The 26,443-nt window shown below is 34.3% G+C and overlaps 1 protein-coding gene across 9 annotated transcripts in view; it reads left to right on the top strand.

Moving 5' to 3' along the window:
• NEDD4L (NEDD4 like E3 ubiquitin protein ligase) overlaps positions 1 to 26,443 on the top strand; it is a 144,708-nt gene that overhangs the window by 103,621 nt on the left and 14,644 nt on the right. For 4 of the 9 annotated variants that reach the window (XM_032206473.1, XM_032206477.1, XM_032206476.1 and 1 more), the window contains 14 exons: positions 1,700 to 1,866; positions 3,467 to 3,599; positions 4,687 to 4,863; positions 5,607 to 5,681; positions 7,529 to 7,588; positions 12,516 to 12,647; positions 13,152 to 13,271; positions 14,527 to 14,724; positions 15,514 to 15,591; positions 17,935 to 17,989; positions 18,079 to 18,135; positions 21,948 to 22,006; positions 24,118 to 24,183; positions 25,527 to 25,756. In XM_032206473.1, coding sequence (XP_032062364.1) covers positions 1,700 to 1,866; positions 3,467 to 3,599; positions 4,687 to 4,863; positions 5,607 to 5,681; positions 7,529 to 7,588; positions 12,516 to 12,647; positions 13,152 to 13,271; positions 14,527 to 14,724; positions 15,514 to 15,591; positions 17,935 to 17,989; positions 18,079 to 18,135; positions 21,948 to 22,006; positions 24,118 to 24,183; positions 25,527 to 25,756 — 1,607 coding nt within the window. The remainder of the gene's footprint in view (positions 1 to 1,699; positions 1,867 to 3,466; positions 3,600 to 4,686; positions 4,864 to 5,606; positions 5,682 to 7,528; positions 7,589 to 12,515; positions 12,648 to 13,151; positions 13,272 to 14,526; positions 14,725 to 15,513; positions 15,592 to 17,934; positions 17,990 to 18,078; positions 18,136 to 21,947; positions 22,007 to 24,117; positions 24,184 to 25,526; positions 25,757 to 26,443) is intronic. The other 5 variants (XM_032206474.1, XM_032206470.1, XM_032206475.1 and 2 more) reach the window with 3 other exon arrangements.

Here is a 26,443-nt window from a genome sequence, read left to right as displayed (position 1 = left end):
CTTTACAGAGAATAGAGCTCATGGAGACACAGCAGGTTTAAAGATTTCTCAGCACTCTTATCAGCCATCATGCATCTTAAGAATTACTGCATTTAGAGTTGACCAAGTGGATATTAGCCCAAGTTTGCTTTACTAATAATGCACAACAGTTGCCTGTAACTTGAGAATGAGGGCTCTCATCCCAAGCTATATTTTTCTACTCTGGCGGTTGCTTTTCAGAGGGTCTGCCTTGGTCCTGGTACAGAGGCAGCAGAGCTGTTTCTTAGCAGTCGTTGATCTGCACATGTTAAAGCAGCCTATCAGGCTATCCAGCCTATCAGCATATCCAGCCAAAACCATGCTTTGTCTGGATCTTATGGCAGGGTGTTGAGTCTCTTATTACTATGAAGGCAGTTTACAGGTTCAAAACCATTTTTTTTCTCTCTCATCTCATATGAAAAAGTGAGTGTGTTCGTGTATAAGTACTTTTGTATTTTGTCTATACTTTGTACGTATTGTATTATAATTTCGTATATGAATTCATATATGAATCCAAAAAGTTTTATGTGTCACATAAATATATAGTATTTATATAAAATAATCAATAATCCGTATATCTGAATTATATTCCGTATATAATCCGTATATCCTAGAAATTGCCAAATTCTAATGTAATCTGAATTTTCTTGATACTTCAAATAACAAGAATCTTAAGTCAAGATCCTCCTGACTTATATACATAAGGTAATGCCACAAGGCTCTAGTAGTGTCCTGTGAAAACAGCATTTCAAGTAGGTCAATAGTAGAGAAATTCTTTTAGGCTTTGTTTTATCAACACACTTACAACTATTCCTTAATTTTATACTTCAATTTTTGAGGACTAATGGGGAAGGAATATTTTTAACTATAATTGAATTACAGTAAGGTAGCATTTTATGCCTGTTGAATCTTACATAAGTGAGGATATTTTACCTAGAAAGAATCCACAAAGGCAATTAGATTTCAGTTTGAATTCAAGTAGATTTACGTATTAAAGTCTTTTGGGTTATGCTTATGAAACAGGAGTAAAATATAGCGTGGTGGTGGTGTAAGTGAAGTTATTGAATATGTTTAGAAATAATATTGATTTTAGGTTTGTTTATTTTCCCAGAAGAGGTATGGTTGAATGATCTGCACATCTGTATGTTGTCCTGCTTTTGCATAGCTTTTTTGCTGCTGTCAATAACTTTTAGACCATTTGGCAAGCTGCAGCTGAATTTGACAAAAGGATAGAATAGATGTGGTGAATAGAAGTTCCCATATGCTTTAAGAAAATAGCAGCTGGGAAAGAGAAAGGAAAAATGAAGGATTATGCTTCATGAAGAAAAGGTCACAGCTTGAGTTCAAAAGTTAGCAGTTGGTTCTGTTTGGCTTCATGACTGAAAATCTGCACCTGGCCACCACCAGGCAGAGTGCCTGCCCAAATAAGTTTAGGAATTCCTGTTTTAATAAACTGGTAGAATTTTAGTGTTTGTTGTTGTTGTTGTTGTTTTAATCATAGAAATGTAGTGCACATTGTAACCATGGAGTTTATGTGTGTATGGTTGAGATTTAAGTAATTTTTAACTTCTCTTTGGAAAAAAAAATCTGAATCTGCACCCATGCAGTAATGTAAGCAACAGTAACACAACTTCTCTTTAACTCAAAGTTTATAATCTTTTTTTTTTCTTTCATTCCTAAGCATGGATGGGATGTGGTTGATTCCAATGACTCCGCATCTCAGCGTCAGGAGGAGTTACCACCTCCTCCACTGCCTCCTGGATGGGAAGAAAAGGTTGACAACCTGGGGCGGACTTACTATGTCAACCATAACAACAGAACTACTCAATGGCATCGACCAAGTTTAATGTAAGTGGCAGTGTAGATAAATGTTTTACGGGTGAGTGAAAAATTATCTGTCAGGATAGTGATTTTTTTCCAACAAACATTATTGTTTTGGATTTGAATTCAAGGTTGGAAAAAGTTTAAGCACAATTTTTACAAAGCTGTTTGTAAAGGCACGCTTTTCTTTTGAGTTACAAACTAATTTTGATTCTGGTGCAAACTGCTACCTATCTGAAACTATGAGAAAATTTTCAGGTATTCTGGTAAATTGAGAACCAAAGTTTGCAGAGCTTCAGTTAAAAACGAAACATCTTTTTTAAAGAATATAAAGAGATTTCCCCACACCAAGCAAATCAGATATACACATAAGTATTCTGGGAAAATCTAGGGAATCTGAAGGTGGAAGAGAAATTAATATGTACCTTTATATATTGGTAGATAGATGAGGAATTTTTCAGTAAGTAATTTAAAAGGAATAAGTTCCTCTGCAGGGACTGTTGAAAGGGTATTAAAAAACAAACAAACAAACAAACAAAAAACAACACACAAGCATTTCAAGTCTATTAAGTTTTGATTAAGTTAAACTGATTGATTTTGAAGACATCCTCTTTACTATTCAGTGTATAGACTTCATTGTTTATGCACGCTTGTGTTAATGTGCAGCTCCTGTTCAAACTTTCATTACACATTGCTTATAATTAGAGTTATAGTACTGTAGCAAGTTTACATTTTAAATAGTATGTTTTAATCAAAAATGTTAAGAGTTATACTGAAATCATGCATTATTCAAACATCTTGCATTATTTTAGAGTAGCTACTATTCTTACACTATTGCTTCTAATAAGTGATGTTTGTTCCTTCTTGAATGTTCATATTCATAGTTAAATTACGCAAATGTGTGTTGTCTGTATTTATGGCACTGTTTGTTCTTTTTGTCTGATGTGTTTATCTTAGAATTTAATTAAATTTCATTCTGAAGGTTTTGAAATATTTTTGTAAATGCTGAGCTATTTACTACGCAGCTTTTACTTTTTCATCAACTACCACTGTTCTGGTTGGTAACAGTCCGTAAGCATCTATGAAAATTTAATTTTATAAATTATTTAATTTAGGACCTCCTTGTGTTCTGATTATGTTAAATGAAACAAGGAGTACATGGCTTCACAAATTTTTAACTGACAGATAACCAATTAGTCATGGCTAGAAAGCATCATCAGATGTGTATATAAAGTGGAGGCCTCAGGGTCTGCTATTATACTTTCAAGGTCACATGCATTTGTATTTTGAGTCTGGTTATCCTGGGTCACAATGAGTAATAACGGTTAGTATGTTAGAGTGGGGACTTAATTTTTCTGTTGTGCCAACTTTGATGTGCAAAGAATGTTAATTTCCAGTATTACATGATATTTGTGAAGTGCTTCCAGTTTTATATTATTTAAACTAAAGGATTAAACTGTTTCCTATTTATGAAGCCTGACATATGCAAGAGTAATGAATTTTATACTATAATCAAAAGCATTAATGAGGTTTTGGAAGCAATGGATGAAGAAGTAGGTGTTTTAGTTTAATATTCATTGTTTTCTTGTACTTTTCCCCTTCCTTCTTTCTTTTCCCTACTATCCAGTGATGTGGGATCTGATTCAGATAACAACATCAGACAAATAAACCAAGAAGCAGCCCATAGACGGTTTCGCTCTCGGAGACACATTAGTGAGGATTTGGAACCAGAACCTATGGAGAGCGGAGACATTCCTGAGGTATATAAAGGTCTTGCTTTTAAGAATTTAACTAAACTTCAAGCCAGAGTGTTTCTCCTTTGTAAGCTAATTAATATACAACATGCATAATATTTTACGGAAATTGCCTGAATTAAATATTAGTGACACAGCAAAAATCCTAGACAGAGCTATACTTTCCAGGTCATATGCATTTGTGGGTGACTGGAAGTGTATGCACTATAAATACCATGTAAATGCAAGGACAATCATTTATAATGCCAAGCATTGCTTGTTGTATATAAGTTGATAAAAACACTTTCAATATTCTGCTTTGAGTAACAATGAAATGAGTCGTAAAAAGACGTGAAATGTGCTGAATAGAATAGATGTTTGCTTCAGTGTTCTTTAGCGTCTTGATTTAGAAGAAAGTGAAGCTGTTTTTTCTACCCAAAGTGCTTTGTTCTGTTTGAAATTCTGAGATCTTAATAATCAGCATGTTTGTTTAATTTACAGCTAGACTAACTAAATGAAGTTTCATAAATATTTGTACACCTAGGTGAGCTTTTTGTGCAAAGCTGTAATCCCATTCAACCTTGAGGAATATTTTATTATGAGAATCACAGGCAAAATTCTTTGTGAAAGTTTTGATTCACTGAATGCTCTTCAGAGCAATAAAAAGATTGTGGAAGCTCTTACTTTGCTCATCATCCGTTAATATTTTATTTGCAGGTACTTATGAATATTATTATGCATTTTATTCTAACTTAAAATTGAGAGTTGTTTCTTACAGATTTTTAGTAAGAGTGCAGAATTAGTTAAATTTTGAACAAAAATTTCCAATAGATTTTATTTAGTGATAGCTGATTTGTATACATCTTTTCATTTGCATCTGTATTGAATCAAAAAGCATTGTTTCATCACCACCTTGAAGACAACAAGAAAATCTTTTCCCTTTATACTGAGGATGTTTGTATGTATGTTCTATGGATTGGTTTATTTAATTAAACATTTATCACACCTGATTATCACACCTGTGTTTGTCACAATCAGGTAGTCATCTGGAAGGCAAAGGAGACACTTGGTCTGTCTTTACAAAAACTTAACTTAGTTCCTTTTCTTTTGTCAGCCTTGGGAAACCATTTCAGAGGAGGCAAGCGCAAGTGGAGATTCCTTAAGCTTGTCATTGCCACCACCTCCTGCATCGCCGGTATCCCGTACCAGTCCTCAGGAGCTGTCTGAGGAACTGAGCAGAAGACTTCAGGTCACTCCTGATTCTAATGGGGAACAACTGAGTTCTTTGATTGTACGTGACATGCTGTTCTTTCTGAATACATCTCTATTACTGTAATCTTTTGTTAGTTCAAAGTAATCTGACTCATTTATATGGATGAGTAGTAATTGATGGACTTAGGAAAAACTGAGCACACAGGTAAAAGTATCTTCAAAAAAGCATCTTAGTTACATCATGGAACAAACTGCCTTGAAGAAGAGATTTTCTCAATTTAGGTTCAATATTTTTTTCTGTATGAGCTTAATTTGAGAGCCTGCTTCTGTTATCCTTAGTGTTTCTTTAGTGTTTAGCTTTAGTGTTTCTATCCTGTTTCTTTAGTGAAGCAAAATACATCAAATAATACTAGAGAGTATCAAACTAGGCATTTACAAAGGAAAAAGGAAAGACTGCTAGTGCTGTTTCAATCATTGTCCACGTTATTATATGGTAATTTTTCAAAAGTTTGTTGTACATCTTTATGTTAAAGGGTGTCTCTTCTAACATTAGGATTTTACAAACCCTTCATAGTTTACTGGATCAGCTGTTATAACACTAACAAAGGATTACAACTGAAAGTAGGCAGTTCTGGTAAAACGCTTCATGAGCTTGTTTTGCTTTTTCTCCCTTTCCCTTCCCCTTTCGCTTTCTTTCCCTCTTTGGGAAGAGGAAGACTTTAAGACTTTGGGCTACTATTCATAGTAATTCAATGTGAGAAAAACAAACCCCCATGTTTTAAGACATCTTAACTTACAGACATCCTTTTTTCTTTTCTTCAGCAAAGAGATCCTTCTTCAAGATTAAGATCTTGCAGCGTAACAGATACAGTCGCTGAACAGTCTCAATTATCTTTGGTAAGCAAAAACTAAGTTTTATTTCTTTCTTCTTGTTTAAACATTATCTGATTGTAAATAGTATCTTTTCCTAGAGGAGTTCTAGTCAGATCTAGTTCAGTTACCAATATGGACATATGACTATCCCAAATCATAATGGAAACCAAATTAATATCATCACGATTAGAAAGTAGAATGAGAAAGGCCATAAGAGAGGGAAAAAAGTGTCTGAAAAAGAGAAAAAAAGTGTCCTGTAAATTGTTTTTACTTGGAATATAGAAATACGTATAACATTTAACAGGCTTAGTGTTTGCCTAGCTGTAGTTAAAACAAGCCTTTTAGTGATAGTCCTTGTACAATAGAACTGAATAGAACTGCGTGTTGGAATTTTTTCATCCAAGTGATTTAAGCATCAGCTTCTGCAATTTTGTTTAAGCACGTTCTTCAAACAGGAAAAAAAAAAAAAAAAAGCAAAGATAGTTTTGAAAAGAGTAAGATTCTCCTTCACTCTATAACTATGCACACCTTCCCTCTAATTCATAGTTCTACCTGTTTTATACTACAACAGAAGTATGAGGTTAGCAAAGGTGGTAAGCTATAGAGAAACAACTTAAACTAGGATTGTGCAAATTATGCGTGTGAATAAAACTGCTCCAATTATTTCAAAACAATATAATACTTTAAACATTTTATTTTTTCTGGAGTACATGTTCCAGGATTTTCTTTTTTTTTTTTTTTTTTTTTTTTTTACAATTTTTATTAGGAATATATTACATATGAATCCACACATAAAAAAAGATTACACAAATTTGCTGTGGAAATGTTGAGTAAGTAGAGCGTTATTAGTATGTTCATTTTTAAAGCTGACGTCACTCCTTTGTTGTTGTTTTTTTCCTGTTGCTATTGGGCAGACACTTAGAGTAACCACAGTATTTTTCTCTTTAATTTTTCATGTGTTCTCAAAGATTTTTAGTGTATCTACATTTGCTGCTTATATTTGCACGTCATAGCTATTATTCAAAGAAGTGTTTCTGAAGTATTATCCACCTCTCTACTTTCTCCTCCGGACCAGCAATGGTGTGGTTTCCAGTACAATTCCTTCTTATCTGTCTTCTCTCCCTTCTAGAAGTTGATTCCTAATGAAGTCTGTTCCAGAGGTGGTCTACTTCTTAATTTACTATTGCCCTATGGAGTCTGGATTTCTTTAATTGCTGTAGTCAGATTGGGCCTTGTCATGATGTATCTTTCAGTTTACTATTGTAGAACACTCATTTCTCTAGCAGATGTTCAAAACAGCAGAACTGAAATCATTGCTCTATAAGAAGGATGTTTCCTGACCTTAATCTTTACTGAACTAATGATAATTTATCTTCTAGCAACTGAATCTATAATTTCTTTCTAAGTAAAGTGCTGTTCTTGACTTGACTGCATTAATTTTTACTGAAAATGTGAAACACCAGTTTCATATTTTTGGCCTGAGTTTTTCTGTGCACTCACTGATGACCAGAATGTACCTATTTTCTTTTTAAATACCATATTTTTGGGTGTAACGTATAAAATTTGTATCTCAAATAAGAAAGAGGAAAATTAATCATGTTAAACTTAGACTAAGTGGTCTAATTATTGATAGAAATATTGAAAAAACAGAATTGGATACTTGAAATTAGTTCTTTTGGGATGAGATTCTGACTTGGTTACCAGTGATTGATGGGTTCATTTTTTCGCTATTATCTGAAACATTATTTCAATCTACTTGCTCTCTTTTAATAAATATGAGAGTATGGATGATTCCTTTTTCCTAAAGATGTAAGAGTAATCTGTGACCTTCATCACAAAGTATACTTATGTGTAACATTATCATTTAACAGCAGAGTGGCCCATCTAGGAGAGCTCGTTCTTCAACTGTCACAGGTGGTGAGGAACCAACGGTAATAATACTCTTTATCAAACACTATCTGTAAATAAAATGTGGGTAGATTTAGGTCTTGTACCGTAATGAACATTTTTTCACAGAGATGCAATGTGTTAAATACAGCCTGAATCAATAGTTATATATATATTTTTGTTTCAGGTTTTCTCAAATAATACTGCAATTTCACTCTAAATCAATACTTGTCTAGTATGAATAGATGCCAGAGTATTAACAGAGTGCACTAAGAAAATACCAGAAATTTCTAAAAAATGAGAGACAATACCTAATTCTTTAAAAGCTGATGTTGAAATAATTGATTAGAGACATCAAATCAATATATACATAGCTTTGTTTTTAACTTGCTTTGTTTCCTTACTCTCCATTAGACTAATTCATTTTTATTCTTAAAGTTGATCTTAATTTGAGAACGGTGGAGGTACAATGGTATATCATTACAGCTCTTAATGGTCTTATTTACTGCCAGTTTTCATCTTCCAGTGTTCATTCTTCAGTCCAAGTCTGAATTTTTATTTTGCTCATCCAATAAAATTATTGAAATGTTTTTCTGAAATAATTTTTCCACATAATAAAAGGAAAACAGATTCAGCTTATATTGGACTTTGCTGATATTTTAAAATGTTGATCTGAAGCAAATTTGTTTCATAGAAATCATTTTATAGTGACTGTAATACTTGGCTTTCATGAACATTTGCATTCCTAGATAATTTGCTTCAGGGAAAGAAATGTAATTCAGACTTGGCATGTTTCTTGTTTCTATATAGTAATGTCAGACCTTAATTTGGGCGTTGATGTATCATTCTGCAATATTGTATGTATTTACTGTTTTTTGAATTTCAGAATCAAAGGAGCATACTTTTATTTTGTTCCTGCAAACAGCAGATTTTTTTAGTGTCCTTGCAGAATTTGCTTGACTAGCTCATCATTAGTTAAAATGTACGCTACATTGAATTGTAATGTAAAGAGAGTCTTCTTTTGACAGATGATCTTGTGTTAATTATACGTTTTAGAACAAAATATTAGTATTTTCTGCTAATAGCTAAGTTCAAACTACACTGACTCCTAATTAATATGATTAAATCATATTTTTTTCTGTAAATTTGTTGCAACTTACTATTGGGCATAACCAGCATGATTGTTCTTAATTAGTGTTATTTTGTGTGACAGTTATTACCATCAAGCCTGTGTGTCCCAGATAGCCTTGTGTCCCAGATTTCAGGCATGGCCTCTGGTCTTTCTCGGAGGGTGATGGAGATAGGAAAGAGTCTGTTGATTTGAATTGTCAAAGCAAACTCTGGGGCCTGAGGTGGCTATTAAAGGGCGTATTCAGGCAAACTAACTTCAAGTACTTGATTTTGTCCACTCGTGGGTCTGAGTCTAAGCATTTAGATAGCTCATAAGATATCAGTAATCTAAACGTATTTTTTTTTAACACTGTAAAAATGGTACATCTGCATAGCGGACTTTTTATTTAGGTCAGTGACAGAGGATGAGTAAATTTGTTACTTGAGTGTCTGCAATGAAGTAGATGTTGATGTTTGTAGATAAATTGCAGGTTTGGGTAAATATAACTACGGTTATAAAAGCACCATGGATTTACTTTTTAATGTTTGTTTGTTTTTTGTCCCCTTACCACATTCCTCTGTGAAAGGTGCATTGTAAAAATAGGCTGAACAAAACATTAGTTAATGCATCATATATCCCAGCATCTCTGTTCTCATGACATTTTGGCTTTAACTTCAGAGGCAGTCTCCCCATGTTGTTTATTGAAGGCACCTGTTAAAAAGCACTCTTGTTTTGGGTAAAAGGGTCTTGATAAATCTCCTAAGTTTCCATTCTACCATGTAGAATATCTTTTACATTGGTATCTAATGTATGGAAAGGAGTTTGAAGGGCAAACTTTCAAACTTTCTGTTTTGCAGATTGCATTCTGGTTTCATTAACCCACAATGACTAGTAAGGGGAAAGACTGCTGACAGCTGGATTTATTTTTGATAGAGTGTTAAAGAGAAAGGGAAGATCAGGTGGTACAGCTAGAGCATCTTTCTAGTATTTCTGTATTCTAGTAAGTCAAAGTTGATCATTTGCAGCATGCCATCATACAGCGCATAGAATGTTTAATGTTAGAACCCAGGCTATCAGTTACCTTAATTAAATAATTTTAAACTAAAATATGATCTGTGGACTGTATTCAGACTAATACCTGTTACCTTGTTGATCACTGGTTAATTAATAGCTTGGAAACTGTTAGAACAGTCTTGGGAAAGGTAGTCAGTCTCCTGTCAGCTCTTTGAACTAAGTGGAAAAACAGCAGTATTTCCAGGACCTGACTACTCAGGAAATTAATAAATCAGTCTCATAGTTCATTACAATGAGTATTACTTTGTTTTCTCATCTGTTTTCCTTTGCTTCCTATTTCCTGATGTGCTCCGTCAGCTTTCTGATCCATCCATTATCTTTTCTAATTTCCATTCTTGATTATCTAGACAGTTCTCCAGCTCATTGTGTCTATTATGCTCTTCTGTTAAAAAGCAAATATATTGATTAACTTAGCAAAAGTCTTGGGAAGAGGTCTTAAGAAGCAAGAACAAGAATTACAGTAAATTACTTCGCTGGAGCAAAGAATGTAGACCGTAGAAAAAGAATGTATCCTGAGTTTCAACAGGAGCCTTTAGAAGCCTGAAGAGATACCAAATCCTTCTGTGCAGTGCCACTCGCTTCTTTGATCTCTAGGTAGTAGTTTTCCACTGTATTAATATTTTAAATAGAAAGATCATACAGCAGAAGCCACCGTTTATTAGGACATTGAAAGAGTAATTTCTTTGGCTACTTTGTGATTAGCATGGTGAGTAAACCTAAAAACCTAGAGAGACAGAGGTAGCTATCCATGTAAAGTTAGTAGTGGCTTAATGCATCCTACGGTCTTATAAGTTTTCATAGTAACTCGAAACGTGGATGATAGTTTAAGAAAAGAAAAGAAGTTGCAGAATGCATACATTTACGAATCTAAGTAAAATAAGGAAAAAACAGTGAAAGTCTTACAGAATTTAAGATATTCATGAATAGATATTAAGTACTGTAGATCTTCAGAGGCTGCCTGGACTTGGTTCTGAGCAACTTGCTTGAAGTGTCCATGCTTGAGCAGAGGAGTTGGATCGTATGACCTCCAGAGGTCCCTTCCAACCTTACCCATTTTGTGTTTTTGGATTGAACTGAAAACTGGAATCATACTTAGCTGTCAGTTTTACAGGTTGATGTTGCATCTATTCTAGTAGTGCAGTTGTTAGTGATTTTTTTATATATATTTTTTTTAAATCTGGCAAATTTTTTTCTTTCAAATGAATATAAATTCAACAATTAAAAATGTATTTGTGGTATTCCTTATGACTTTTAATTTCAGTCCTTTTAACCATTTATTCATCCTCCTTTTACTGTTTCATGGCTAAAAAAACACATATCTTCTAGTGCATCAAACTCTGAGTTAAAGCAATTTGCTAATTCCACTTTGTTACAATTTTCTAGCTCACCACTTTCCGTGTATTTCTTTAACAATACTGCCATATATAATTTGATAGTGACTACTTCAGGTTTAAAATGAATTAAATATCAAATGTATAAAGACATAGAATAAAAATGAATGTTAACGAGCTACCCATCACAGTATTTTTTTATTATTATTGTTTTTAAAGTATCCAATATTATAGATAGTCATGTCAGATAAGAGCAAGAGCAAAAACATATCCTGAATTTTCAGGAGACTGATCTCAATGTTTCTTTAAATGTTCAGGGCAGTAGAACGGTAAGGTAGGAGTAACACTTCCTCATCATGTGTTGGATTTTTAGTTTAATTACAAGGACTAGAAATGTTTATGTCAAAAATACTTAGTTATTTTTCCATCAAAATAATGGTCATCAGCGCAGTTGTCACTTTATCAGGAAGACCCCTTTCTAAAACTATAAAGTCTAGCAGTTGTTTTCTAACCTATGTGGAGGTATTTGGTAATCTCGAAGGCTGATTCTTCCCTTGGTTTTATTTTAAGATCATGTCAAAAAATTTTGAAGAGTCTTTTTTAAACATCTTCCATCTCTTAATAGCATGCACTGACTCATATTCCAACATTTTTTTTTTTTCCTTTGAGAGAGCTCAGTGTTTTTAAGACCTCTTCTGCAATGGTGATTTGTTCTAACATTTGCCTCCTCAGCTGCTTTACCTTTTGTAAAAAAGTTTTTGGCTTTAACTTTTTACACAACTTGTTTTATAACAATTGGTGCCTTTGGCACCATTATATGTATGTTTTCTTTAAAACTATGTATTTGTGGTGCAACTTTTTAATTACAGAAAGCAACATCTCACTCTAAAATCTGGACTCTATTTTAGGGTATATCCTGAGTCTTCAGGACACCTGACCCTGAATGCAACGTTTGTACCTAACAAAATGTTTGGACTTCAGTTTTTATAGGCATAGTAGTTTGCTGCAACCAACTCAGGACAGCCTGTGATAGAGACGAGATCAGAACTTGAGAGATTTGACTAGACAGCGTGGTCACTTCAATTCTTACTTATCCACACTAATACAGAGGAAAAATTCAACCTTTCTAAGGAGGAATCATTAAAATGCAAAGTTCATTTTTGTCTATATGTATAATGTACAAATTAAAATGTTTGAGGGCATATAAGCTTAGCTGGCTTTAGAACAAGATACTTCTTATACTTTTGCAAAAGTGAATCAAAAGATCTATTGTGAGAAAAGATGATTTGTGTCAAAGGGGCATGAAGAAGAGCTTATACTATATTAAATCTGAGTCATGTTTTTCCGTTTGTTGTTTTTTAGAATGGTGTAAGTTAAAAAGTTCGTTTTAAAGAGCAGACTTTTTTTTTTGTTGTTGTTATTGAGTAACAATACGGTTATTTCTTGCTTGAACAGCCTTCAGTGGCCTATGTACATACTACACCAGGCTTACCTTCAGGCTGGGAAGAAAGAAAGGATGCAAAGGGCCGTACTTATTATGTCAATCATAACAATCGAACCACAACATGGACACGTCCCATTATGCAGGTATGAGAATCTGTTATATTGCTCAATTTAGATAGCACACGCTTAGCATGTATTGAGTATAATTTCAGTTGAAGACTCTCTTCAGAACTTTAAAAAATAAATAAAAATCTAAGCATTGTCATGACAACTCAGGATAATCATAAAAAAAAATTGCAATGCCTGGGATTTTTTTTTCTTGCTTTTCTTAACTTTATTAAGGTACAGATTAAGTCGATTGCTACAATGGAAGGAATTTACAGAGAGTTACATCGTACTAATAAATAGAGGCAAACACATTCTTAGGATTGAAATTGAAAGTTTGGTTGCTTGATTAATAATACTGCATATTGTTTGCCCTTCCAATGGAATTAAAATTAAATAATGTACTTGCTCTTTAAAATAGTATACTCAGTATTTAATAATAATAATAATAATAATAAATATTGATACTATATTTTAAATGTCCTAACTCTGGATGAACCATGATCCTGACAACTAACTAACTCAGTTTTCCATCTGAACTAGCTTGCTGAAGACGGCATGGTTGGGTCAGCAGCAAGCAGCAACAACCACTTAAGCGAACCTCAGATCAGACGGCCTCGCAGCCTTAGTTCACCCACAGTAACTTTATCTGCTCCACTTGAGGTGAGAAACAGACTTCTCAACAAATATCACTTATGTGTGATTTCTCTCTCTGTGTCTTTATAACTTTCTATTTCCTTTTTAGTTACTAATAGCCATTTTCCCCTATTGTTGATTTTATCGTAATATGTTGCTGTTTTCTTGCAGTTTTCCATCTGGATCTTTATATTATACAATGGTATTACTTAACTTCTATTATTATTGAATGATATGAATTAATAGTCTGTCTTACATATGATAATTTGAGTTGGTCAGCTAAAACTAATTCTGTGCATTTCTGAAACATGGGCTGCTATGACTCCTCTCAAGTGCTACAGTTGTATAAGATCAAAAATATTTTTTTGAGTCAACATTTATTTTGATGGTGTTACCTTTGAAAATAATACATGCAATTTAGTTTGGATAATTTTGTAATTAAGATACTGATTGAATTTCGTATTCCTTGTCTTTCAAAAGGGTATTCAATGTATGTGTCTTTACAAATAGTTTAGAATACTGTTATATGTTGTTCATTGCAACATATCAGAAGTAGAACTTACATGGCTAAGCAATCAAAGATGGTGTGTTTTTTACTTCTGAAAGTATGGTTAAACCTCACAAATCTATTAAATGTGGCTGTGTTGAGGAGAGCAAGTTCTTAAAAGTTTCTTCTTTGGACTGAAAGTGTGGCACCTTATTTGTTCTTTCTCACCATCTCATTCCTAATTCTATCTCTTTCTGTCCTGGTCAAAATGTTGAAAATCCGTAATTGTAAAATGATATAAGGAGAGTAAACCTCCATTTATTTTAGGAACTTGTTTTAAGGTCATGTTTAAATGTTTTGTCTGAAAGTCTAATTGAGAGATCCATTAAAAAGTGGATAATGTTGCCTTAAATTTAGGATACTTTCCTGTTTAAAAATGAGATACATTGCACCGGGAAACACAAAGCAATGTTTGCAATTTTTTTCTCTGTAAAATGAAACACTGACATGTACAGGACAGCTTCAGTAAAAGATACAAACAAATGTAAATACTGTGGACATTATCATTGCCAAGAGAAGTGATAAAACATTGTGTCCTTTAAAACAAAAAGCATAGTAAGTTAGAAGTAGCTAATTAAGAAGAATTTAGCTAAGTTCTAGGAAATCAATCCCAGCACTTAATTCTAGAATGAATTACATCTGGAATGAAAAAAAATTGTGCTGTGAAATACGTTTTACTCAGTTTCCTGTATTAAGTGACATTTTGCAAGTCTTTTTATCTTTCATTTTCTTCAGGGTATGAAGGACTCCCCTGTGCGCAGAGCCGTGAAGGACACCCTTTCCAATCCCCAGTCTCCACAGCCCTCACCCTACAACTCTCCTAAACCACAACACAAAGTTGCACAAAGCTTCCTTCCTCCTGGTTGGGAGATGCGAATAGCGCCCAACGGCAGGCCCTTCTTTATTGATCATAATACTAAAACTACTACATGGGTAAGGGGAATTCTAGGTAATGAATTTTAAATCGTTTGCCATCTTTTAAATGTTTTCATCTTGACCAGTCTTTTTCTTTTTCTGGCATTTGTCTTGTCTTTAAGGTTCAAGTTCCATGGGATTTGTTAGCCTAACATTTCATAAAACTGATATGGGGATCTGACTTGAGTCCTCCATGCAATGATGTACAGTAGCAATAGTTTTTAAGTATCTAATTTCATGTCATGCCTGTAGTGGTGCTCATTTCAGAGAAAGGAAACTTACTCGTACATATCCACTGAAAATAGATTTTGGAGGATTTACATATCATGCACGATGCAATGGTGTTTTGCATTTTGTATTTGACCTTTTTATACTTGACAAACTATTGCATATCAGTCTTTCATGACCTGTTTTGCTTGCCCCTTTTTACCTCATTCATTCATAAGTGTCGTATCTGTGCATTAATTAAAATGTAAGAAGCTCATTTGCATAATTTCCCAGCTTTTTTATGATAGGCTTATTTCTCATTAAGTTTTAAGAGCCAAAAATGTGCAGATGAATCTAAATACCACTTAGGGGAATGCATGCATTCGTAGGAAGAGGGCTTTAATTTTTAACCATATCTCTGCAAATAACACACTTAATGGAGTTAAGGACTTACCCTAACTACCTCTTAATATTTAAAAAATTCATTGCAATTTTTGAATCTTAATAAAATATGTGATACATGCAAATGCTAAATGTGTTGTCACTTTTATCTGTCACAACTTGATCTGTTGGATTTACAGTTCCATATATCTGTTACAGGAAGATCCACGACTGAAATTTCCAGTGCATTTGAGATCAAAAGCTTCTTTGAACCCTAATGATTTGGGCCCCCTTCCTGTAAGTGACAATGTGTATGTATTTGAGTATATACCTGCTATCTTATAAAAACTGATCTATTACTGTAGTCATATATTGTATATAGACACATATGTTGATCTCATTGCTTTTATGGACTTATTAAAGCAATGTTTACGGATAGCACCAAAAACTTTGTTGTTATCTGTGAATCAGTCAGGCTTTTTGAAGCCAGTCCATAGTATTCTGAAGTGATTGAACATTTATTTGCTTATCTGAAGCTTGGAGCTTTGAAGAAACTTACCTTGGTTTTACCTCCATCTGTGTGATTTTAGGTAATTAACAGTTGCTTTAGAAAAAAAGAAGCAGATAGTTCAAAGTGAACTTTGTTATTGTACCAGTGTATACTGGCATTCGGAAATCTAAATAAATTTTGTTTTTGAATGAAACTCCCGTATTCTGTAGGGAAAATCATGGTACTAACCTCAAAAGTTTTGTCATATTTGTGACTGATACATAATACTGATTTACATGCATGTCAAATACAGAGTTTTGCTTTGTTTTTAAACAGCTGTGATCTTAATGTCAGAGGATAATGCATGAAATCTGAAACTTTTTATAAAGTTAAAATTTTTACAGTATAGCAGTGGTTCATCCCATTGCCTTATATATATTAAATATGCTTTTGAGAAATGGTCATTGAAATTTTATTTACAACTCAGCTACTAGTTGTCACCAGCAGTCTCAGCATGTATTATGGACTTTGTCTGCAGACAGCTGTGCCATTAGAAAAGGTGACTGTCCCACTGTATAGGACGCGGCAGGTTATATTATCTTAAACAAATTGAATAATGTGTCTTTGATCTTACTGATTTTCATTGAAATGAGTTGCAATTTACTTAGAAGAACTGCTCTGTCAGCAGACCAGAATGAGTGCTGCTTTTGGGCAACTGGTAACAAATTCTGCCTTTCATCTGGGGACAATAGCCTGTTACTGCCTATGATCAGACATCCACCTCTTAAACATCCTGCAATCTCCTTGCCCTGGTCTTGATTGGCAAAAAGTTTTGCCTTGTATTTAAATCCAGCTAGGCAACTTTTCAGGCCCAGTATCTCAAAACACTGATTACATCAAAAGCTATGTTCAGTTGAATGTATTTATTATGTTGAATGTTCTGATTACAACACAGAAGTAATGTGATTTTTCTTGAAAGCTGTGGAAGTAGCTGTTCCTTTGTAATTTTTCAGATACATTGAGCATGCATTAATGTCCAAGGACATGCTCCTTAGATAAGGAGGTGCTGAACAGGAGAAACTTAGCCTGTTAATTGCAAGAGGTAAAATGTGCTATGAAGTCAGGGTAGCCTGACGTACATCAATGGAAGTGTATAATTAGTCACAGATTTAAACTCAATTAAACAAGCCATTTTTGACTGAGGTAAAAATCACAGAATCATTGAACGCTTTGAGTTGGAAGAGACTTGAAAGACCACCCACTTCCAACCCCCCTGCAATGAGTAGGGACGCCTCCCACCAGACCAGGTCTCTCAAAGCCCCATCCAACCTGGCCTTGAACACCTCCAGGGATGAAGCATCCACAGCTCCTCTGGGCAACCTGTTCCACTACCTCACCACCCTCATAGTTAACAACTTCTTCCCAATGTCTAATCTGAATCTACCCTCTTTTAGTTTGAAATGATTACCTCTCATCCTATTGCTACACTCCCTGATAAAGAGTATCCTCCCAGTGTAATGGCTGCAGAATTTAGAAGGAGTTACTTAAAAAATATTGAAATGAAATCATTTATTTTCTATATTGTATAGAAGGCTGAAGCTAGCGTATGGCATACAGAGGGAGTGAGTACTAGATTGGCCATTGTTGCATGTGCTAGCACTGTGCAATTTGTTCTCCTTTCTATACAATAATTGTATGGAAAATGTGAAAAAGAGAATGGAAAAAAAGGCAAGAAATGAGGACTAGATTAGACGTTCTTATCCCATGCTATTAGGATTTATATAATTACAGTGAGTAACCCACAGGTGTTTCAGAAGTAGAACCAGAAATTCTCAAATCTAACAGATTATGGATAATCTATTCACTGTGATCATTTCCTCGTAGGAAACAGGTATAAACCCTGATGCAAGATGTTTCCACTTCAAAGCTTAAAAAAATATTTACTGTATTAGATGCAGTCACCTGGGTAAACAGCCAGTTCTTTGAATCTTGCTAGGTTTTTGTCCTTGGCATAATGCATCTGGTTTTGTGTGTTCTACTTGGCAAGCACCTTTCAGACAATTTAAGCAGGCACGGATAATGTATTGCTTTGTGCTGTTTGAGAGTGGTATTATTTCATGTATTTTCTCTTTTTTTTTTCCCAATTCCAGCCTGGCTGGGAGGAAAGAATACATTTGGATGGAAGAACATTTTACATAGATCATAGTAAGTAAGCACTCAGGTACTACAGCAATTAGACAAAGGGAGATAATAAATATTGAAGTGAAAGCTTTATAATTTTACTCTTCATTTAGGAAGCCAGGTGTTGATATGTGGAGACATTGATACCAGAGACTTAGTGCCCTCATACGGTACTGTATATTCACTGAAAGCTTGCTTTTAATTGGCTCATCAAGCTTTGTCCCTCTCTGACTTGTGAAGCATTAACATTTCTTCTTTGTGGTTTCTTTTGTTCTTGTTGATATTTTGGATTCTTTGTTGTTGTTGTTGATGATCCCATGGCTTTTTTGCACTTTAATAAATTAAAATACACACTAGGAATAGAAAATAAGATGAGAAAAGATCATATAGCCACAACTCCATATATAGGCAGTGGAGAAATTAGCACTGATAATACTCTTTCCTCTCCCTTGAGAAGGTCTTGTGGCAGTGCTGATTCTGATCTTATTTCCTATTTATAGCATGTTATATTGCACCCAGCCCATTAATATCTATTCAGTTCTGTTAGTGAAGTTCTAGTGTAAGTGATGTTTCATTGTAGATTTGTCTTATTACAGCATCTCAGAACTACTGTGTTAGTTTTTGTCATTGTTTGAAAATAAAGCAGCCCAGAAAGGGTTTTATTCCCCCACCCCCTTTTTTTAAATACTTAATCTGAACTTTCTAATGAGGTATTACTACAGACTGTATAAGCTTCACAGAAATAGATAATTCACAAAACAATTGGAAGAGGGTATATTTGCTACATAAAACTTACAGAATTAAAATCTTAATACTGCCAAATATGCATTATAGTTTGTTTTTCTTTCAGTATCAGTAACAATAAATGCTATGCAAATCTGTAGTTGTATATATATAGTACGTTATTAAATCCCTATTTCTAAATCACTGTCTCCAAAAGTAATACCTATTTCAGAATCACATACATACTTGTAAATAAAAAACAGAAATAGTACACTCATCAACAAGATTAGCCTTTTTCAAATATTATTATAGAATTATTCTTTGTATCTTCTGTTATTGTTTCTGCCAAGAGTTATTTGGAAACTTAAATCTGGCAAATTATGGTAAACTGCTGCCACTGAACAGTCACAGAATAGAACTGTTATTTTAAAAATATCTGTATAATTGTTGAATCTTCCTAGCTTTGAAAAGGTTTATTTATTTTGTCTCTAAAAGTAAATGGAGTGTCGAATAAATATATTTTCCAAACTAGTTTAAATTTTAGATAAAAATACATTTATTTGCATCTGAAATCTCTTTCTATTCCCTCTGTTGATTTAATTTTTCTTTCACCTTTTTAGATAGCAAACTTTATAAAAGTTTGTTGTTTTTTTTTTCCCCCTGATGATGCTACTTGCTTCCAGCAAAAATCCTTTTTGTCTCATTGTGGTACCATACTACTACAATTGCCAGGGGACTCTAGAAGCAGAGGTGATGCCAGTGATATTACAGTGGCCACGTTGCAGCTCCATTGTGATAACATCGTGCTCAGTATTGAGTAAATGACTGCACTCAGCATTTGGTGTTCAGTCATTTGGCTTGAACAATCTCAATAGTAGCATTTGTTTCCACAGTTTGGGTAAGGAAGTACAATGACATTTGACCATAATGATAGGTTTATGACAGAGCCTGCTGGCTCTTAATTGTTTGATGAGAACTTGAGAACATACACTGAAATCAGCCATGCGCATGATAACTGTGCTCCCTCTAAACACGCAAGTCTCAGTAGCCCATTACTGTGACAAACTGGCCATCATTTTAGTCATTCTTAACTGAAGTGATTAGTTAAGATGCAACCAGTGTACTCGATTTCACTGTTAGAATACAATAAGAATGTTGGAAGTATGAACTGATTCAGCTACTATTAATGTCTTGGTTTTCCAGATATATTTTGTAATTCTTATGCATAATTATTTAATACTTTTGTCCTATCAAAATACAGATAAAATAATTTAGGTAGTACTTTTAACATACTAATGTGAAAACATGATACTTTTCAGATTTTAAGTGTACACAGTCCTAATTTGTCCAATAGTAAATTCCTTTATATGTATATTTATCTTTATACATATATATATGTGGTCTCTAGTTCTCTGCGATTGGCCTTAGCCAGCTGAGTCAACATTATTTGCCATCCATAAACGAAGTAATATTCTGTATTCACATAGCATGTTTAAACTTCTGCATTTCCTAGGAGCCTTATAGGAAATTACGATCAACCTGTTAGAAGGTATCCTGAAGAAAAACACAAAGGCTTTCCAACCATATTCAGAATAGTTACCAGTGGTTCACTGACAGAGGAATGGATATTATTTAAGGGCATTTAAGCCCTGGAATAGTGTTTATGATATGAAGTCTCTATCACTGTAATATTCTGAAAAACAACTTAGACAAAGACTTATCAGTAACAGCATATGCTCTTAAACATATGCCACGGTAGTAAGAGAGAACTGACAAACTCTCTAAGTCATTTACAGTTCTGTCTGATTTCATAGAAAATTACCACCATAATTTGCAGCTGTCAGTTTCAAGTAGGTATAAGAAATGAACTGGCAAACATTGTAGAACTCAATTTGACTGCACAGGTTGAAACGAGATGACAAGGGCCAGCTCAGGAGTCATGCTTTTAGGGCAGGCTGTGAAGTACATGGAGCTGTGAGTCTAACAAATTTCCTCCATAATTGCCATGAGCACTAAATAGACTTAACATGTAAAGGAAAATAAGAGTAATTTAATATTAAATTAACTGATAGGTCAAATTTTCTTGAAATGTGCTTGTGATCTTTTTGAATTTTCTTTAGTAACATTTAATGAATGTCAGCTTTCAAAATCTAGTCCATGTTAAAATTAATTTGGGATGCTCAAAACTGATGTTTTTTGGTTTTGTTTTTGTTTTTTCCAACTGTAGAAACATGGAAAATTCCTGTTTTAAAATAAGTGGGATTGGTTGTTTGCTTTTACCCATTGTGTCCTTAAAAACAATTTTCTTGAAATTTAGTGGTTTCATTCCCAAACATGTAGTAATTACAAAACTTAAAATCTTGACTACCCTTTTAATATGCAGTTCATAAATCAAAGCAGTGCATGTAACTAACAGGTGTATTATTATTACTATTCCAGTGTAGGAAAGAGATGATTTGAACCTTGCCATTGGAGATGGCGTTTAGTTTGGTTTTTGGAGCATTGTCTTATTGTTGCAACATCATCATTTTGTTGTGATTCTGTTGTGTTCAGAATCTTGTGAGAAACAGTTGTCTGGAGGCAGGGAGAGTTTCACCATGGTCCTGTATAACTCACTGTATAACCATATAACGCTGCTGGTGCTCTTAAAAACTGTAGATGAAAAGAACTGAATTCTGTTGCCTTGATGCCAAAATCTGCCTTGCCAAAACTGAGCAATTTCTTATACCATAACTGTGTAATTTTTCCTCCCTTTACCGATCCTATAGCCTTTTCATTAAAATCAGTGTCTAGGACTTTTTTTCCCAAAATTAGTCGTTATTCCTTCCCCTCCAAATTTAAATTCAGACTGTTTTAAAATTATTAAACCTTGCAGAATTTGAAATAAGTAAACTTAGTTTGTCATTTGACAAAGTTTTTGGATTCCTTTACCTTTCAGGCATGAGATCTGTGTATTCCTAATATGTGTTGAATCCAAGACCATGTTTGAATAGAACATGTTTACTACTATGGGTGTTGAAATAAAACCAGTGTAGTTACGCTGGATTATGTTGTAGTTTTGCATTTTTGTATGAGTGTTTTAACTAAACGGTGTGGTGGGGTTTTGATGGAGATGCGTGAATGCAGTCTTTTCTAACCCTGAAATACTAAGTTGTGGAAATGGTAGGGAAAACATCTGTAGGGAAAACAAAACAAAACACCGTAAATTCATGGTGTGATAATCAAGAAGTAATGATATAATTTCTTCTGTTATTTACAGATAACAAAATTACCCAGTGGGAAGACCCCAGACTGCAGAACCCAGCGATTACGGGTCCAGTAAGTACTGCTATGGTTCTTTTTGCATGAAATGCTGTGACTCAGGTACTGTTAAGCAACAGGTCATGCCTGTTCTCCAGATGAGCTCAGACTGTTGAACAACCAAGGAAGCAGGACCAACCTCTGCCTTTTCCTGAGGGACATGGGAGGCTCAAGTACCTGCTTTTGTAAGCCTCCAAGGGCAGGGGAAGTTGCTGTCATGCACCACCCTGACAAGGTTCCCCCAAATTGATGCCCCTCTGTGGACCATCTTTATTGCTCCATTGTGTTCAAATAGTATATTTTTTATTAAGCTGGGCATGAGGGGTGTCTGCTCTGATTCTTTGGCTGGAAGATTTTGTCAGTTTCAGACCAAATACTCTGTGCTGAATTCTAGATTGTAAGGTTTTAGGAACGTATATAGGAGTACTGTTCATATTTACCATTACCTGTGTCATTACCGTCAAGACAATTCTATTGAGCTGAGACACTGAGCTGTTCATTTTTGCATTTCTGGAAAATAAAAAGCTGTTACCACTCGATATGGAAAAGATGTGACTACTTTGTGGATTCTGAATGCAATAAAGGCAATAATCAGGCCTATCAAATTTAAGAGTCATAAAAAATCCTGCATATGAACTAAGCTTTCAGAAAAACAACTTTAGAAAAAACGAATGTTTTTAATTTAGTATCAGTTTTTTAAAACATTAAATATATGGAATGGTTCTTTGACCTTTTTATGCTGCTTTAGGCTACTTTGTGGTATTTCAAGTGATTGGATTTCCAACCTAAAGATGTTTCCAGGTAGAAATCTGCCAGTAATACTTTTTAATTTGGGGTAAATGCTCAAGGATCTCAGACAGGCCACAGCAGATGAACTACTGGATGTTGTAATCCTAGTTGCTAGTGTTTAATTCCAGTTCCTTGTGTTTATGAACAAGGTTGATAATAGTCACGTGTTTGAACGTAATTGCTGTTGTACTGATGTACCCATTTAACATGCACATAATGCTTGAGATACTAGTACGCAATGTTACACAAATTCTTCTACTTATGTTCCCAGAAACCATAAGCATAGATGAGACAGTCTGTTTGGGGGATATTTGTTTCAACATAATCAGGGTCAATCCTGACCAAATTAAGGAAACAACAGTATTATTTTATTTTTACGAAAAAGCAAGATTAGATCCGTTTTGCAGTCATATACCCATTAAGCATTCATCTTAGTGCCTTTAACAGTATTTTTGCTGCTATGACAAAAACAAAGAAGTACGTAAATTGTATTTCACATTGTGTTCAAACAATGATAACATGTCAAAAGATTCTTTAATGGCTGTGGTAAAGTCATATTATCATCAGAGTAAAATGAATTAATATGTTGTTTTTTTTTTAACTTTTCATGTCTTATCTTTCACAAGAGAAAGATTATATAGAAATATTTCTGTCTTACGCTCTCACATACATGAGTCTACTTCAAGACCAGCCCTCTCATGAAAACCCACTCTCCCCTCAGATCTGAACTTGAACCAGAGCTTTGCAGTTTGTGATTCATCTTTCAAGGAATAGAAAATGTAATTTTTAAATCCATAAATCCATATTCTTTGGTAACAACTGTTTCACGACCAGGTTAGATGAGGCCCTAAGCAACATGATCTAGTGGGCGGCATCCCTGCCCATGGCAGGGGGGTTGGAACTAGATCATCTTTGAGGTCCCTTCCAACCCAGGCCATTCTATGATTCTGCAAAAAGTCATTTTAAAAAATATCATATGGCATGCTTATCATTTCCTAGTGAAAAGCATAGTTGGCAGCACTGCATTCTAATCTCTTTTTCTCTGTGTTAAAAAATGTTTTTGTTTTTTCTGCTCCTAAAATAAGAAAAAAAATGAGGGTAAGTACTTGTTTAAAAAAATGGCTAAACGTTTTGATACCTTTTAACTGAACTTACACACTGAGAAATGGGAAGATTTTGGGTTCTGTATTTCATGCATACTGTTTTTTTTTTTTACGTGAACCTATGGCATACATATCTAGGTAGTCTTCAAATTTAGTTTTCATTTGTTTAAATAATATTGGAATATCAATTTGTTAAATACCTGGAATAATCTGTGTTTATGATTCTCTCTCTGATAGGCAGTTCCATATTCTAGGGAGTTCAAACAGAAATATGACTATTTCCGGAAGAAGTTAAAGAAACCCGTGAGTATAATAGCCATGCTGCTTTGTGTTGAAGCCAGTTATGTTATGTCTGGGGAGAAAAAATTAAATATCCCAGGGGTAGATACAGAATGGTGTTTCATGCTATAACAAATTTGCTGTTTTTTCTTGTTTGTCTTGTTCCTTAAAAGAGTTAAGTAGAAACCAAGAAAATGAAGAAAAGTTTGAATTTGATCGATGGATTTCTCAACAACAGCATTTACAAATCTTTAAGATTTGCACTTTCTAATACGAATGGAAAGTCAGAGTGATGAGATAACAAGCGGTGATTCACTATTTTCCATTCTAACTGAGTCTAATTTGTATGTTAGTTTAAGAGACTTTAGATTGAAAATAGGCTAGAAGATTGGTATTTCCCTTTGTCTTCAACAGTAGGTTTGGAAAGACAGAGCTGGAACAAACTGGCAGAGCAGAGCCCACAGTATTACTGCATCTGGCACAAGCTTCTCACATTCATGTTCTGTAAAAATAACTTCTTTAACTTAAGAGAATGCAAGTTATTAGCATGCATGTGATATTGACTTGTAATTGACAGCAAACAGCCTTGGCAGCATCAACTCTAATATGAAGAGGGACTCACCAATGTCTTTATGGGATTGTTGATAGTTCCTTGAATTTGCACCTTGAGCTTGACTTGTGACTGTACACAATAAGTACTTTAATTGTCAGGAAAAAGCAAACCTCCTGAAATGCTTGTTTCAAGTCAATTTTATCAGGAAAACTGTACCTGACTGTAAGGGTCATATTTATCTGTTCATCTTCTGCTTCTTTCTTCAAATACTTTACACAATTCTCTTCTGTCTTTTCTGAATTCGTCTCCCTGGGCTTTCATAATGGGTGTTAGTGTTCTCTTTTTTCGGACAGAAATTCTTAAATATTTTGGCAGTCCTGTTCTGCTTACATCTTGGCAATTCAATACTGTTTTATGTGTAGTACTGTTGGTGTTCTTAATGGTGAAACAGTTCTGGCCTTTACAGATATTTGAGTGAAAGGGTTGCATAAAGCTTGTGTGTTTTTTAACATGTTAAGCTAAAATGACCTTTAAATAGAGTGTGGTAATATCAACAATTCTTACTTTTGTTGTTGTTGCTTTTCTTGTTGTTTTCATTATTTTATCAAATATCATAGAAATCTCTGAACCCCACTAGTGGAACTTACCCAGTTCACCATAATGTATCAACCTGTGGACTTAGAGAGCATTGGAAAACAAGAATAAAGGAAACTTGGTACACTCAGATGTCTAATCTGTCCTTTAGTTTTAAGCGTATGATCAGTAATTTCCCTGAAGACTATTTATTGAGACTAATTGATTTCCTTTCACACAGGCCGATATACCAAATAGATTTGAGATGAAGCTACACAGAAATAATATTTTTGAGGAGTCCTACAGAAGAATCATGTCTGTGAAGAGACCTGATGTACTAAAAGCCAGGCTCTGGATTGAATTTGAGTCAGAAAAAGGACTTGACTATGGAGGCGTGGCCAGAGAATGGTTTTTTCTCTTGTCCAAGGAGATGTTCAACCCTTATTATGGTCTTTTTGAATATTCAGCAACGTAAGTATCCATTATAATATTCTCATTCGTAAGCAATATATGTTAGATTTTGAGTAAAATGGAAAGTTACATTGGAGAGTAGTCAGATCATCCTTCATGATACATGAATTTGTACTCCTATCAGTCAAATCTCTCTGTTCTGCATTATCATTTATCCTTTTCCAAGAAACTTTAAATTTGCTGTTGAAATCTCATAGAACATTCTTATTGCTAAAATAGTATTCGATGTTGCCTTGCTTGCAACAATAGTAGATTCCATTTTTGAAGCTAGCAATAGTAAGAGGATTGATGCTAGACAAGATGTTTTAATGTCCTCCCAGTGCATTGTAAAGCACCTGCCTTCCGGAATTAGTGTTCTTTGTAATTAGTTCATAAAACACCTTCTCATTTACATTTCAGTAGTCATACAGCACTGGCTTTGCATGAATTTAAATGTATTTTTGTCCAATTTTAAACCCCCTGAGTGTTGCATTAGTAAACAAGAGAGCAAGTCTCTTGCTTAAATTACATCTCTTTTGGTCTACTTATGTAATTCCACATTGTGCACTTAGCCACAGTAAGGATGGATTTCTTAATTGCCAGCAGCAGTTTTTATGTTTTCATGCCAATATCAAACTTGCTCCTTTCTTTAATGAGCATTGAATAAATTGTAAAGTAGATGAACAAAGGCTGTATAATGAGGGTTTT

Source organism: Aythya fuligula, chromosome Z (assembly GCF_009819795.1).
Source record: "Aythya fuligula isolate bAytFul2 chromosome Z, bAytFul2.pri, whole genome shotgun sequence".
Classification (NCBI taxonomy): Eukaryota; Metazoa; Chordata; class Aves; order Anseriformes; family Anatidae; genus Aythya; species Aythya fuligula.
Note: the sequence above shows the minus strand (reverse complement) of the source record. Positions and strands in the feature narration are given on the sequence as shown.